At 59.7% G+C, this 15065-nt stretch overlaps 2 protein-coding genes across 5 annotated transcripts in view; one reads left to right on the forward strand and one right to left on the reverse strand.

Annotated features, from left to right (window-relative positions):
* Window positions 1-3423, forward strand: part of FAM83G (family with sequence similarity 83 member G) — a 28642-nt gene extending 25219 nt beyond the window's left edge. The window contains exon 6 of the mRNA XM_070389604.1: window positions 2872-3423. Within this exon, the coding sequence (XP_070245705.1) occupies window positions 2872-3279 (408 nt within the window). The 3' untranslated portion in view covers window positions 3280-3423. The remainder of the gene's footprint in view (window positions 1-2871) is intronic.
* The window catches only part of SLC5A10 (solute carrier family 5 member 10), a 54957-nt gene extending 40063 nt beyond the window's left edge, over window positions 1-14894 (reverse strand). For 3 of the 4 annotated variants that reach the window (XM_070389608.1, XM_070389605.1, XM_070389606.1), the window contains exons 1-8: window positions 14603-14894; window positions 11586-11657; window positions 11227-11331; window positions 10866-10925; window positions 10121-10225; window positions 5531-5636; window positions 5189-5269; window positions 3417-3622 (exon numbers count right to left, since the gene is read on the reverse strand). In XM_070389608.1, coding sequence (XP_070245709.1) covers window positions 3417-3622; window positions 5189-5269; window positions 5531-5636; window positions 10121-10225; window positions 10866-10925; window positions 11227-11331; window positions 11586-11657; window positions 14603-14716 — 849 coding nt within the window. In that variant the 5' untranslated portion in view covers window positions 14717-14894. The remainder of the gene's footprint in view (window positions 1-3416; window positions 3623-5188; window positions 5270-5530; window positions 5637-10120; window positions 10226-10865; window positions 10926-11226; window positions 11332-11585; window positions 11658-14602) is intronic. The other variant, XM_070389607.1, reaches the window with a different exon arrangement.
* Between the last annotated feature and the right edge of the window lie 171 nt (window positions 14895-15065).

Consider the following 15065-nt stretch of genomic DNA (forward strand, 5'->3'; position numbering starts at 1 on the left):
TTTGGGACTTCCCTGGTGGTCCAGTGGTTAGCGCTGGGTTCAGGCCCTGGCTGAGGAGCTAAGATCCCACAAGCCTTGTGGCTCGACCAATAGAAAAAAACTATAGTACTCTGATCCACGACCTGCAGCAGCCTGCCTGGGAAACCACTGCCCTGATGTCTCTCAGAGCCAGGCAGGAAGGCAGATGGCTGTTTCCAGCACCCGCCCAGGAAGCTGCACGGTGACTTTGTAACGATCAGCCCCAGGTGACCAGGACCTAATTAATAACTGGCAGCTTCTCTAACTGTTGTCTCCAACTCGTCCTCCGACCCTGACAGTTCTCACAGGCGCCCCGTTTCAGTCTCTGCCTCCTGCGTCCCCAGGCTGGTGGCCTCCCGTCGGCGCCCCCCCCAGCCTCCCCTCTGTGCCTCTGCAGAGGTTCCCCCTCCTCTGCTTGCCTTTGAATTTCTGCCAAACGTGAGGTATGGGAGCCGCCTCCCCTGCTGCAGTTCAGAATAAACTGCCTTTGCTTTTCTTAAAACATGGCCAGTGCCAGGCTGGCAGCACGGGGGCTGCAGGACAGGCTGGTTCCACCTCCTCTCCACCAGCTCTGACTTGGGACATTCCATTCCTCACTTTGGGCCTCAGTTTCCCTGTCTGCAGTGGGGGTGAGCTGTGGTTCTCTGTAGACCCTCCCCTTGATGTCCTGTGATTACAAGAGCTGGGGCTGCACTCCTCACAGGAGCGTTTCCCTGAATCCCTGCCATCTTCTGTGATTTCACTCCATACCCTCTCGGTGGCCAGGCCCGGGACTGGGGAGGGACAGTTATGGTTGCCCCACTCCACAGCTGGAGAAGTGGTGCCCCTGCAGACCAGGCCAGGACCACCGCCCCGTCCCCAGCAGCATCAGCACCGCTGCCATAGAGGCCCTGCCTGAGGCCGCTCCCTCTCCCTGCTCAGCCACGGGACTGCCCCGAAGTGCTGTGTCCTCGCCTGCAAGGTGGGATGTGACCCCCAACCCTCAGGGTTACTGCACATCCTGGATGAGGCCTCGTGTGGCCAGCCAAGCCCAGTTCTGGCTGACTGGCGGCGAGTCACCCTGACAGAGGGCCCATGTGCTGGCCCAGGAGCATTTAGATGCTCGCTGTGAGATGGAGACAAGAGAGGAGCTCATGGGAACGAGGGTGACAGGGGCTGTGCACTCAACATGGCGCCCGGTCCGCAGCAGATCCTGGAGGTTGTGGCCTCTGCAGACAGACCCAGCTGCTGCCCAAGAGGGACGGTCCATCTGAAACTACAGCCACGACAGGGGACCAAGTGCGCTCCAGCACCGCCAGAGTGGGCAGGCCCAGGGCCCTTCCTGTCTGTGTGCAGACGAGCAGCTGCAGTGGGAGGGTACGGTAGCCTCCAGAGGGGAGCCCAGTGCCTGGCCAGGCCCCTCCTCCTGTTTCATTGGTTTTGTTGGGTTCTGAGTGTCACCTACACGCTGTGGCCAAGCTGGGAGACACAGAAATGTCTGAAGAAGGTGAAAAGCATTCATGGCCCCAGCACACACAGCTGCTACGTGGTGCTGACCACACCGTAGGGCTGCCTGGATCAGGGGCTGAGTAGGACCCAGTGGATGGGTACCTGCGTGGTTGGGGATCTGGTCTGAGGCCCAGCGGTTCCCTAGGTAAACCCAGCCTGAGCAGGAGGGGGACAGGGAGGTTGGGCTGAGGCCAGGCATGGCCCCAAGCTCCTGGCACTCTGGACCCCCATGGGGTCAGCAGTGCCTCTGCCTCCCCGTGTGACCTTCTTATCCAGGAAGGAGGCCGATCCAGCCCTGACCTCCAGGCCAGCCTGTGTGCTGACTCACTCGGCCTTCATGGGAGAATCTCCTGAGTGCTGTCCCGTCCCTGGATGCAGGGCCATGCCAGGCCCACGCTAAGCGGGGAGGGAATGAGAGGTGCCTGGTGAGGAAGGGGCTGCGACTGGTCCACAGGGCTGCCCGGCACCCCCTGCCCACCCTCCACTGCTGGCCTTTCGTCCAGACCCTCACTCACCAGGGCTGGGCCTCAGTCCTCCCAGGTGCTGGGCAGACGCCTGCAGTGGGTACAGCCTACAGGGACTTTCGAGCATGTGACCATGTCACTTATCACAGCTGGGGAAACTGAGGCCCAGGATCCTTCCCACCTGGATTGTGTCCCACAGTTACAACCCAGGCAGGGTCTCCTGGCGAGCACATGGAACACCTACACTTGGGAGATGCAGAGTGCCCCTCACCGGCTGGCACCCACCCTGGCCTCAGTGTCCCGTCCTGTGGATGGGACTGCTGGGCCCGCCTCCCAGGAAGTCTGTCCCCGTTCACTCCACCATGACTGGCTGGGTTGACTCCCAGCCAGGTGGCCTCACTCCCAGGGTGGGGGTCCTTGTGCCGTGGTCCAGAATCAGGGACAGTGGTCAGTCGGGCCAGTGCCCCTGAGGACCCCTCCCACCTGAGTGCTGCCTGAAGGTACCCACAGCCCTCAGGCAGGCAGGACATCATCTGCTTCTGCCCAGGGAGGGAGCGTGGTCCCCTGAGGCCACCTGGTGCCAGCTTGGGAGGGGGACCCCGCCCCCAGGCACCAGGCCCAGGTGGAGGCCCATCTGACCCCTTACAGATGGGGGAGGCAGGCAGGGGCTTGGGGAGGAGCAGGCACTGGCCTTGATGTGACCACAAGGGCAGGATCACTCCCGTAGTACGTGTGGGGAAACAGGCACAGAGGAGGGAAGGAAATGTGTCCAGGAGCCCCAGCTGTTGGGGGCAGGGCCAGGGAGCAAAACCAGGCATGCTCACTGCAGGCCAGAGCCCTCGAAAAGGGATGGAGCTGGCTCCAGCCCCTGGGTCTCACCTGTCCACTCTGTCTCCCCCAGGGCCAGCGGTTTCACCACTACGGAGCCCCTGCCTCAGGCACCAGGGAGAAAGACGGCTTCCCGCGGCCATTGAGGACCCTGGGACCCCCGCGGTTCCGCCCCACTGCCGACGGTGCCCAGAGCTCTAGCAGGAAAGCAGGCCCGGCTATGGCAAGCCCCCAGCACTGGCAGGCCAAGAGCGGCCCAGGGCCCCGCATGTTGCCGGGTCCTGGGAGCCCAAGGCCGGCCCGAAATGCCAGTGCCCTGGCCAACAGCAGGGCCACCGAGGAACACCCCAGCCCCTTTGGAATCCCGTACTCCAAACTGTCCCAGTCAAAGCACCTGAAGGCCAGGGCGGGTGGCAGCCAGTGGGCCCCATCTGACTCTAAACGGCGGGCCCATGCCCCCCGGGACCACAAGGACCCCTAGCACCCCGTGCCCGGGCCCACACCGTCCATGGCCTCTGCCCAGCCTGGGCTCACCATGAAGGGGTTCCTGGGTCACCTGCACCTCCACAGGCACCCTGGAAGGCAGGAATGGGGGAGGGCGGCGACATGGACCCTCACCTGGTCAGTGCACCAGTACCAGGCGGCCATGATGGTCAGGCCGAAGGTCATCCCAGTCCACGGGAGGTCCGCGGTGTAGGGGTCTCGGAACATATGCATGGCGTCTGCCCGGGGCACGTGGCACGTGGTATTGGAGATGGTCCTGGATGGGACGGCCTGGGCGTAGGCCTCTGCCAGCTGCTCGTACCCGCCAATCTGCTCGAAAGCTACAGGGGCGGGTGGGATGGTGATGGTCAGCGGCCAGTGGCTGTGACTCCTGGCCCCACTGCCCTCATCTCACAAGTAACTCAGGAGTCTCACAAATACAGGAGACTCAACTTTTTCCCATTACCTTTCCCAATGTCTGGAAAGGTATGGAGATAGAGGGTTTTTAAAAAAAAGTGAATTCAAAAGACTATTTTATTTGTATTTAAAGTAATAATATTAAAGGAACATTTTGCACGTGGGCACCCCATGTCCTGCAAGCCTCTGGATGCCCATCGGCCAGGAGGGGGCCCCCCACCAGGCTCACTGTCGACTCGAGGACGCAGACGCGTCTTTTCCTTGGCACTCGAGGACTTTCCCCAGTAGTCGGAAGGGCTAATGTCCTGACCCAGGGGCTTCCGAAGGATGAGACTTTGGTGGAGCTGAGAGTGGCTGGGGGGCAGGGGGGTATGGCTCTGAGACGGGAAACAGGGTCCCGAGAGGGCAGGAGAGCCACCAAGGCCACACTGCCAGCCAGCTGGCCGGAGCCGAGATCACGTTCACCACTCCCTGTTCTTTGTCTGCCCTGGGGTCTGGGCCAAAAGTGAGAGTCCCTCAGTTGTGCCCAACTCTTTGTGACCCCATGGACTGTACAGTCCATGGAATTCTCCAGGCCAGAATACTGGAGTGGGTAGCCTTTCCCTTTTCCAGGGGAATCTTCCCAACCCAGGGATTGAACCCAGGTCTCCCGCATTGCAAGAGGATTCTTCACCAGCTGAGGCACCAGGGAAGCCTGTGGCTTTTGCTTTGTCTGTGGTCACTGCCCTACCACCCCTAACCAGACTGCGCCTGGCTGCCCAGGTGCTTTCCTGCAGTGGGCTCCGGGGACACAGGCCCCTGGTCTGTGAGGAGGCAGGTACACAAAGCCCAGGCAGCCCCAGGCCCAGCTCCCCACAGCCCCCAGCGTCATTCCCACCCGGAGCCCAGACCAGGCCGAGGTGAGCGCTCAGAGCAAAGGTACAGACACTAAACAAGGGTTCTAGAGTTTGAGTCTGGAAGAGACTGTAAAGGCCTCTGTTTGCCCTCTATGGGCTCTTCCTGGCTCTGCTTGCATGCTTCCCAGGTTGGGGAGCTCACTACCCCCGGGACAGCCCCCAAGCTTACCCCTCCCTGTTCCCAGACCAGGAGATGCTGGTCTGAATCCCTTCTTCCCACCCTGCCTTTGTCCTGCCTGCCACAGCACTTCTTGGGGTCTTGTACAAGGTTTCAAACAGTGGGGGCAGATGTCCAGGCAAGTATGTGGTCTCCCAGTGGTGTGGGGGCATACCACCCACAGCCCCACCTCCCATAACTGAGCCAGGGTGGATATGGATGGCCCTGCTTCCTGCGTCAGCTCTGCAGCCAAACACCAGCCAGCTTGAGCTGGTGACAGAAGTGCCACAGGGCAGCTGGGGTGAGAGGGGAACAGGCTTCTGCCACTCAGGGGAGGCTGGCAGGGGGCTGAGGGCCCCACAGCCTGGCCTCGTGGGGACACCCACCCCCAGTGCCGACATGGGGGGCCTGCTACTAGATAGGCCCATGGCCCTCACCTTTGATCGTCAGGATCACGGCCCCCGCCACCATGACGAGCGTCTGCAGGGCGTCTGTGTAGATGACAGCAGTCAGGCCCCCTGCAAGTGGAGACAACAGAGCTGGAGGCGCCTGGCCTCAACGGGGGAGGGACGGGGAGGCCACCGAGCTCTGGGAGGGACAGCTTGTCCCACACCCGTGCCCCTTGCCCTGGCATAGGTGGACACAGCAACCAGGCCGGCTGAGCAGCTGCAGAGGCCCATGTGCCTGGCTCAAACCGGCCAGGTCCCAGGCTACAGGAGGAGGTGCCCGAACCCCCACGGGCTAGCTTCCAGTTTCCCGTGTGTCCCCGGGTGCTGCACCTGCGATGGTGTAAAGGGCCGTGATGGCGAGCATGATGACCGTGGACAGGTAGAAGTTCCAGCCCAGGCAGATGTGCACGAACAGGGCCCCCGCATACAGGTCAATCTGGGGACGGGAAAGAAGCATGTGTAGAGGCCCAAGGCGACCCCAGGACCCAGAGCACCACGCGCCTGCCCAGTGGCCTTGGAAGGGGAGACCGCCTCACCCACCAGGGCCTGGCCTGAGCAGGGGCGGGCATCCTGGCTGTAGACAATGGTGGGCAGGGGACATTGCTGATGTTAATAAAGTCCTAAGCGCCCCCTACCCACCAGGGAGCAGCCTGTTGTTCATTTTGGCTCCTGCCTGGGGATGGAGAAGGAGAGTCCTGGAGGGCTTCCTTGGGGAGGAGTGGGTCTCAGAGCACAGGACCCTGTGTCTCAGTCTCCAGACCCACGTCTTTCTGTGTAAAATGGGTCCCTGTGCTCTGTTCCTTGTTAGGCAGGGCCCCCGAGAAGAGACCAGGCTTACGCCGGCCAGGCTGGGGGAACAGAGGGGCGCTCTTGCTTATTGAACTCTCCCCATGGGGTTGAAACTGAATCCAGGACCATGTCTCAGGCTGGAGCTTGATCCCAGGGGCTGAACTGGACTCAGTCCTGCCGTCCCAGACTCCGGGGAGCACAGGACAGTCAGGGCTCTGGGGTGAGCCTGAGAATATCAGTGCTGGAACAGGCCTTACAGACCATACACACACACCTTCACTGTGCAGTGGGTGCCCGGAGAAGGAGGGAGGACCCCGTCCTGCAGGACCCAGGGGCTAGACCAGGGGCCCCACCCCCAAGTGTCCAAACCTGCTTCATGTCAGGAAGATACTCCAAAACACAGCCTGTGGGGCCAAGAGGCTCCAAAGGCCACGGGTTAGCTGCCACATGGGGCACAGTCTGCGTGAGGCCAGAGCACCGGCCCAGCTAGGGGTCCAGCAGCCCTGCTGAAGTCAGGCTCTCAGGCCCCTGCTTCCCCAGGCTCCCCCTCTCCCCTCTCCTGGAGCAGAGACCAGCCAGTGTGGGGACGCTGACAAGCTGCTCTAGGAACAGTGGCCCCTCACTCTGCCCCCACCCCTGGCAGCGAGCCAGTGCAGCCCAAGCTGAGAAGCCCAGAGCTGTTGAATATAAGAGCAGGAAGGTCTCTCCAAGCCCCACCCCTCTTACCCCGCTCCATCAGACCAGGAACAGGGAGGTGAAGGGACCTCCCCATGGTCAGGCCCTGGCAAGTATCAGAGATGGGAGTGGCCAGGCAATGGGAGCAGGGGGCGGGTTCTAGAAAGTAGAGGAGACATAGGTTCTATCCCTGGTCTGGGAAGATCCCACAGGCCTCAGGGCAACTAAGCCCATGCACCACAATTACTGAGCCTGTGCTCCAGAGCCCGTGAACTGCGCCTACTGAGCCTGCGTGCCACCACTACTGAAGCCCCCGTGCCTAGAGCCTGTGCTCCACAACAAAAGAAGCCACTGCAGTGAGAAGCCCCTGTCCTGCAACTAGAGAAAATCTGCACAGCAACCAAGATCCAGAACAGCCAAAAAAAAAGAGGCCCCTCCCCAGACCCTAGTCACCTCGGAAGGGAGCCCTGGTCTGTGTGCCCAGCCTTCAGGCTCTGCCTTTAAGCCCAAGTGACTCTGGTCACGCCAGACTGGCTGCTGTTCCATGCTCAGCACTTTGCTGCCTCCAGGCCTCAGCTCACCCAGGTCCCTCCGTCCAGGAACATTCCCATATCTACATCATTCAGGACTCAGCCTGCCCCCGACGCCCTGCTTCCCAAACTGCTCTGCAGCCCAGGGACTTCCTTCCGAGAGTAATGGTTGGGCGGTGGGGACAGCAAGGGCATGGGTGTGGAGGAGGGACTTGGGGACCCTGAGCGGCCTCTGTAAAGGCTCCTGGTGCTGCTGGAGGCCAGGTAAGTGTGCAGTCAACTTCAGGCTCCAGGTTGTCCCCCAGCCCCATCGGACCCCTCCTTCTGCTGAACTCTGTCCTGGGGGCCCAGGCAAGCTGCAGCTGGGTAGGAGCTAAGAGCCCTGGGTCTGTGAACCTGGTGAGCAGGTCACCTTACCTCCTGAGCCCCAGGGACCCTGTCTGTAAAGTGGGGGGTGCGTGTGGAGCACCACCGGCATGGTGCTCAGCCCCTACCAGCCCCCTGGCCTCTGCAGACCCAGAGCAGGGGAAGCTGGGGTGGGGCAGGTGGGAGCCCTGAGGGAGCCGCTCCACTCCACAGAGGGGCACACAGGTGCAGAGGTTTGAAGCAACTGGCCTCGAGCCCCTAAATGACCCAGGGTGTCAGACCGGGTTTCTCTATTGTCCAGAGGTTAAGTGACCGGCCTGGAGCACACAGTGATGAAGCTCAGCTACCCTCCAGCCTTTAGGCCCCCTGGGGTCATCTGGCGGTTCTCTGTAGACTAGTGTCCCTGCCTGAGGCTGGCAGCAGGGGGCCCCTATGGTCTCTGAGCAGGCTGGAACTGGGGTGAGTCCTGGGCATGTGGACACACGGGGCATTCCAGGGGCTCCGCCCAGTGAGGTCAGGGCCTCAGGGGCCCGGCTGGGCTCCAGAGCTGCAAACAGCTTCAGCCCAAAGCCTTGGTCAGGGGAGCCCAGTCCCTCCAAGGCCTGGCCTGGCAATCAGCATTCCCCCTGCTTTCCTCCCACTTCATCCATGCAGCCCTAGCCTTGACATCAGTGGGTTCCCTCCCATTTTATAGGTGGGTAAACTGAGTCACCTGGGGCTTCCCCAGTGGTCCTAGTGGTAAAGAATCCACCAGCCAATGCAGGACATGAGGAGTTGATCCCTGGGTCTGGAAGATCCCTTGGAGAAAGCAATGGCAACCCACTCCAGTATTCTTGCCTGGAGAATCCCATGGACAGAGGAGCCTGGTGAGCTACAGTCCATGGAGTCACAGAGAGCTGGACATGACTGAGCGACTGAATGATGACAACTGAGACACCTCATCACAAAGTGGGACAGTGATCGGCACTCTGGGCTCTAACCGTGGTCTCTGCCTGATTCACCCTGATCACTCCCTAGGTCTCCACCATCTTGTCTGTAAACAGGGCTGTGCACAAAGTGTCCTCTAAGGACTCTCCCTACTTACTCCCCCACCGTTCTGGACACCCTGTCCAGGCTCTGAGTGTGGGATGTGAACTCTGCCTCAGAGCCACCAACAGGACAAACGAGCTGGGGGACCCCTTACGCCCAGAGGTTGGCCTTGGCAGACCCTGCCCCTCACCTCTTGCCCCTGTCTGCTCAAGTGCATCCTCTGGTGGGGGAGGGTGGCGGCACTAACACAAGCCTGACGTGTCACCCCTGCTCAAAGCCCCTGGGCTCCTTGGACACTCAGATCCCTTACTCACCTCTTACCAGCCCTCTGGCCTGGGGTGGGAGCAGCGCCCGAGAGCAACATGCAGCCTCGGTCCGGCTGTGTGACCGCTGGTCAGTCCGAGGCCCGCTGCTCCCTGTCACCCCCCACCGGCTCCTCCTCTGGTCCTGAAATGTCTGACCCCTAGGGTCTGAGCCCCCTGCCATGACCACCGCCAAAGCATCCCACACCACCCCCGCCTCCTTGGCGTTTGCCCTCCCCATCAGCATCCCTTTCTCCACTAGACCCCAGCTCTGTGCCATCCAGCAGGAACGCCGCCTTCTCTTCTGAGGTCCACCCCCTGTGCTATATCTGCACCCCCCACCGTGCTGAGTCCCTGCTTCCAGAGGGGCAGGGGGCTCAGGAGGGGCAGGAGAGGGAGGAGGAAGCACATGGGAGCTGTCCTGGAGGGCAGCAGCACCCCCTCTAAGAGAAACCCCTGGGGGAGACCCTCTTAGGAGAAAAGGCAGGGCCGGCTTACTAACCAACCCCCCTCCGGAAACCCACGCCCACCCAGCAGGGGCCTGGCAGCCCAGGTGGAGGCCTGGCCGAGGCTCCCGGGGGTCCCGGGGTCGGGGTTGTGGAGGAGGAAGCCCTGGACACCCCTGCAGAAGCTTCCAGGCAGGAGGGAGGAACCAGGCTTGGTCTGTGCAGGGACCGCTGTCCACCTCTGAGCCTTGCCAGAGCTGGAGCAGCTGGATGGCCTCTGGGGACAGGCTGGTGATGGGGACTCAGGAGGGAGAACACAGGCCTGGAGTGGCCATGGAGGCCCCATGGGCTTGGGACCAGCTCCCCCATCCTGGCTTCCTGTGAGACCCAGGATGTGGACAGGATGTGCCCAGGCCAGGCCCCCCAGGGAAAGGGGAGTCAGCCTGGCAGTGGAGCTGACAGCCACTTGCCACCTTGGGCCAGAGACAGAAGGCTCTGGGCGCCCCCTAGTGGGCACTCCTGGCTGGCCAGAACCAGGACCCAGAGCCCAGACAAGAACCCAGGGGCAAAGCAGGAGTCACAGGGCTCCATTCTGCCCCCTCCCAGGGCCCTGGTGCAGCTGTATGATCCTGGGCAAGTCAGTGTGCCTTTCTGGGCCTTGGTCTCCCCAGCTGTCAGACAAGGCAGAGGCTGATCAGGGGCTGTCAGGTCACTTTGAGGGCCCCAGAGCAGGGATGTTACGGCTAAGCTGGCCAGAAGCTGGTGGGGGAAGGGATGGCTCACCGATATCTTGGTGAAGACGGACAGCAGCAGCGACAGGACAGACAGGTACATGCGAATCCGCTGGCCCCCGTAGCGCTTCTGCATGTATTCAGGCATGGTGACGATCTAGGGGCATAGGCCGGCGGGCTAAACTCACTGCTTCAAGGCCACAGCTAGCAATTGGGCCCGGAGCATCTCACAGCCCCAGCACCAGGCCTAGAATTCCAGGCTTACACTTCCGATCACATGGTGGGGGGCTTAGGCTGGGCTGTAGCAGGCTGAGACAGGAGGGATGCATGGGGGGCTGTGGCTGGGGGCAGGGGACAAGTTGGAAGGCTGTTATAACAAATCCAGATGAGCTCTGGCTAGATGGGGAAGTACGAGACTGAGACATCCAGGAAATGTGAACCACCGGACTTAGTGACGCCCGGATGGGACCAAAGAAGCGGCGTAATTGAGGATGTGACTTGCAGCCCAGGTGTGCAGCCTGTGTGCTCAGGTAGATGGAGCATCCTCCTCCAGATGCAACATGCAGGTACAGTAGAGACCAACAGACAAGGCCCCTGGGCTGAGGGCCCAGGGGACCTGACTCCATGGGTCGATAGGAATGTTAAGCTGGACTAGAAACAAACCCAGAGCTGAGACTTGTGGTTTCACTTACCAATTCATGTGTGAAGCCAGGGGTCCTGCCCATCGCCACCACCCACTCCACCCCAGGCCTGGCTGTCCCGAGGCCCCCAGCTGGGCTGTCCCTGGGCAGACTCACCTCCGAGGAGAGGTAGATGGGCACAAACACCCATGCCAGGGCCAGCAGCACATAGGTAGCCTGTGGGGGTCAGAGGCAGGTAAGGATAGGGCATACAGGGTCAAGAACTGTCCCCGCCTCCTCTCTGCAGCCCTGAACATTAAGGATGATGGCCGAGGCTCAGGGCTCCCTGCCTGCAGCATTCTGTAGACCCGACTTCCCCATCAACCCTGTCTGCCTGGATCTTGGCCTTCTGGGTTGCTGGGTACTGCCTCTGGCCATGGAGGGGTGGGCTCTGATGCGCACCATCCAGCACCTATCAAGGTTGCTGCCCACCCCACCCGACTCCCACCCACAGCGGACACCCGCCTCTGGAGCTCACATTCCACTCGAAGCCAGCCACCGCCAAGCCTCCAGCCGCTCCCGAGCCCGCCAGCCCAATGAAGAGACCCGAACCCTCACTGCTGGCAAAAAGGGAGGCTCCGATCTGGAGGAGAGAGAGGGGAGGAGCTAGCATCAGTCATGCCCTCTCCACGCCTTCTACCACCTGCCTCCCACAACGGCCGCTCAGGGACCCCTGCTGGCCTAGGCCCCATCTCTGCCTCCTTGGCCCGGCCTGGGGGTGATTCTGGGTGTGAGGAGGACACAGGAAGTGACAGCAGGGATGCAGATGCAGGCTGACCTAGGGGTCAGATGTGGCCCTAGTGCAAGGAGGGGTGGGAGAGGTTGGGGGGCACTCACCGGCCACCACGTCATGTCCCGGCCGGCCAGGAAGTAGCCTCTCACTGTGTTCCTGCTGGCCCGGCAGGAGGACTGCAAAGACAGGGGCAGGAACTGGAGCCTTCGCTGGGCCAGAGGCAGGGAACAATGTGCCACTACCGTGGGAAATAGTGCACTGGCTCCCCAGAGAGTGGGACACACAGGTGACCCCGAGACCCAGCAGTTCTGCTCCCGGCTACATCCGGGAGAGCTGAGAGCAGGTGCTCGAATGACCCCCTCACGTGGCTGCTCACAGCTGTGTAACTCACCACAGCCTGAGGGTGGAAGCAACCCAAAGGCTCATCAGCTAATGGATGGATGGACGGATGAACAAACGTGCATCCACACCACAGACCATCGCCCAGCCCCCAAGAGGAAGAGGCACCACTACTTGCTGAAACACGAGTCCATCAACATGCAGGCCTGGTTCTTCCAGACTCCAACTGTCTGCTCTCTGCTGCCCAGACGGTCAGGACAACTAAGCTGGTTTGTCTGGGCCCACCACTCGAAGCTTCTGATATGACTGCTGGCTGCCTGTCCCACTACAGTCCCCTGACCTCTGCTTTCTCTCTGTGCTCATGATCCAGCCACACTGAACACAGTACAGTTTGAGGACTCTCACCATCTTGCCAGGATGGCCATGTCCAGCTGTGTAGGTGGTGCACTGCACCACCTCCAGAGCCGCCCTGGTCTTAGCCCCTGCTTTTCTCTATCGTGTTCTCTTATCCTCAAGGATGTAGTGGATGTTGCCAACGGCTTTCTCACAGCATTTTCCCTTCCTACAAGGACCTCATCTTTCCCAGCGGTTGACTGAGTGGTCCTGACTCACTCCAGCTCCAGGGGTCCCAAGCTACCTAAGTCACAGAGCCTGTCCCATTCCTCATGTACTGTGCATGTACTCAGATGTACTCTGCATTGGGGTTAAATAAACAGGGTGACAATATACAGTCTTGATGCACTCCTTTCCCAATTTTAAACTAGTCCATTGTTCCATGTCCAGTCCTAACTGTTGTTTCTTGACCTGCATACAGGTTTCTCAGGAGGCAGGTAAGGTAGTCTGATATTCCCATCTCTTTAAGAATTTTCCACAGTTTGTTGTGATTCACACAGTCAAAGGCTTTAGTATAGCCAATGAAGCAGAAATAGATGTTTTTCTGGAATTCTCTTGGTTTCTCTATGATCCAACAGATGTTGGCAATTTGATCTCTGGTTCCTCTGCCTTTTCTGAATCCAGCTTGTACATCTGGAATTTCTTGGTTCATGTACTGTTGAAGCCTAACTTGAAGGATTTTGAGCATGACCTTGCTAGCATGTGAAATGAGAACAAATGTGTGGTAGTTTGAACATTCTTCGGCATTGCCCTTCTTTGGGATTGAAATGAAAACTGACCTTTTCCAGTCCTGTGGTCACTGCAGAGTTTTCCAAATTTGCTGGCATATTGAGTGCAGCACTTTAACAGCATCATCTTTTAGGATGTGAAATAGCTCAGCTGGCATTCCATCACCTCCACTAGCTTTGTTCATAGCAGCGCTTCCTAAGGCCCACTTGACTTCACACTCCAGGATGTCTGGCTCTAGGTGAGTGACCACACTGTTGTGGTTATCTGGGTCATTAAGACCAGGAAGTAAATTAATAAATAGTAATGATAATATTTTTTAAAAAAGAAAGCCTCCACCGCAGGGGCCCCTCCTCCCCCAGCACGGTGCTCCCAAGAACACAGTACACTTGGTTGGAACGGATTTTCACATCCACTGGGCTCTTGTGGTCTTTGGAACAGCTGTGAGAGACGAGTGTACAGATCTACGAGGTGTGTTTGAGGAAACAGGAGGTTAAGTAACTGTTCTCAGAACACACAGACCCAACTTTCCCAACACTCAGCACTGGGCTGCCTGAGAGTTACTATTTAATCACAGGAGAATGAATTCTAGTCACTGTGGCTGTTACTTCCACCAGCCCCTCCCCCACCTCCACCATCATCTCCAGTGCCCCCTGCCCCCCACCATCTCCACCTCTACCTCCACCACTCGCACTTTCTACTACAGGATCGACAGCAGCAGCAGGGTCCCTTATGTGTGGTCATCTCAGGTAGAAGACCTCTCCCATTTGGGAACTTGGGACCTAGGACCAGGCGGTGATACATGTCTTACAGATAAAGACCCTGAAGGTCAAAAAGCTGAGCAACTTCCAAGGATCCTAGTACTAGGGCCATGGCCAGAGAAGATAAGAGGGGCTTCTCATTCTCCACCAGGAGAGGAAGACCACTGCCAGTAAGGGCTCAGGGGTGCCAGCCTGGGGAGCTCTGGAGACAAGACTGACTGGCTTGTGTCCACCTCCCACCCAGGATTAGGAGTAGATGGAGGAGACCCTCCCCTCTGGGCAGGGTCCTGGGTTCACTGCCCAAGTCCCTGCCCCCTGAAGCCCCGGGGTTCACCTGCAAATGGGGCTGTTGCGGGGGGCAATGCGCACAGCACCTGCATAGCAATGGCCTCACTGCTGCTGGAGCCTGTGGTGGCCTAAAGCCCTTCTCTCTTCTCAAAGGCTGAAGAAACTGGCTTATGAACTAGGCAAGGCTGGCGGACATGGCATTGTTAAAACAGAGACCCCAGGCCCTGCATGCCACTGCCCCGCCCTGGATTTGGCTCAGCTGGTGTGGGCGCAGCCAAGAACCCCTGTGATTCTGTGAGCCCATTTGACATCGGAGGGGAAGCAGAAGACTGCACACTGTGCCAAGCACCCAGCTTATCAGCTGCACAGAAGCCCCCAGCGTCCCTTTCTACCTGCCCTTAGAGACACTTTCTGTTCCTCACTTTAGAGACTTGAGAATCTGTCGCCAAAGAGAGAAAGGGGCTTGGTCAAGGTCTCCGGCAAATGTCCCCGGGGCTGGGAGGAGGGCCCAAGGGCATCGGGCCTCCAGAGAGAGTATGCCATGCCCAGGGACATCCCAGATGGTTCCCATGCCCCAGCACCCGCCCCAGCCTTTGCCACCACTGTCCTCTCACCCATATGCCCACGGCCACGTTCAGGGCAAAATACACGGCGATGATGGCAATGTCCACCACGGTCAGCTGCCGCCCAGGGGTATGGGCGTCGCTGGTGGAGTTGTCCACAGCCATCCTGCAGCAGAGCCGGCTCTGAGCGAGTGGGACTGAGGGCTGGACCAGAGCAGAAGGCTTCCTGGCAGGCAGTAAATTTATGATTAAACCAGCACGACGGTGACATTCCAGCCCACGGTGCACGCTTCAAAGTGCAGCTGGGTCTTCTCCACCCCACCCCCTCCCCTGCCCCGGTGGGGACCCCTGGGGGAGGGGCACCTCTTTACACACAAAGGAGACTTGGGAAATGTAAAGGGGTCTAGTGGACCCAGAGGAACCAGAATTGTCCCAGAAAGAAAAGGCTTGTTACCAAATACATGCAATTAAGATAAGGAGCAGGAGGGATGGGGGCAAATGCCCCTCCTCTGGG

This window comes from Bos mutus, chromosome 19 (genome assembly GCF_027580195.1).
Source record: "Bos mutus isolate GX-2022 chromosome 19, NWIPB_WYAK_1.1, whole genome shotgun sequence".
NCBI classification, from domain to species: Eukaryota; Metazoa; Chordata; class Mammalia; order Artiodactyla; family Bovidae; genus Bos; species Bos mutus.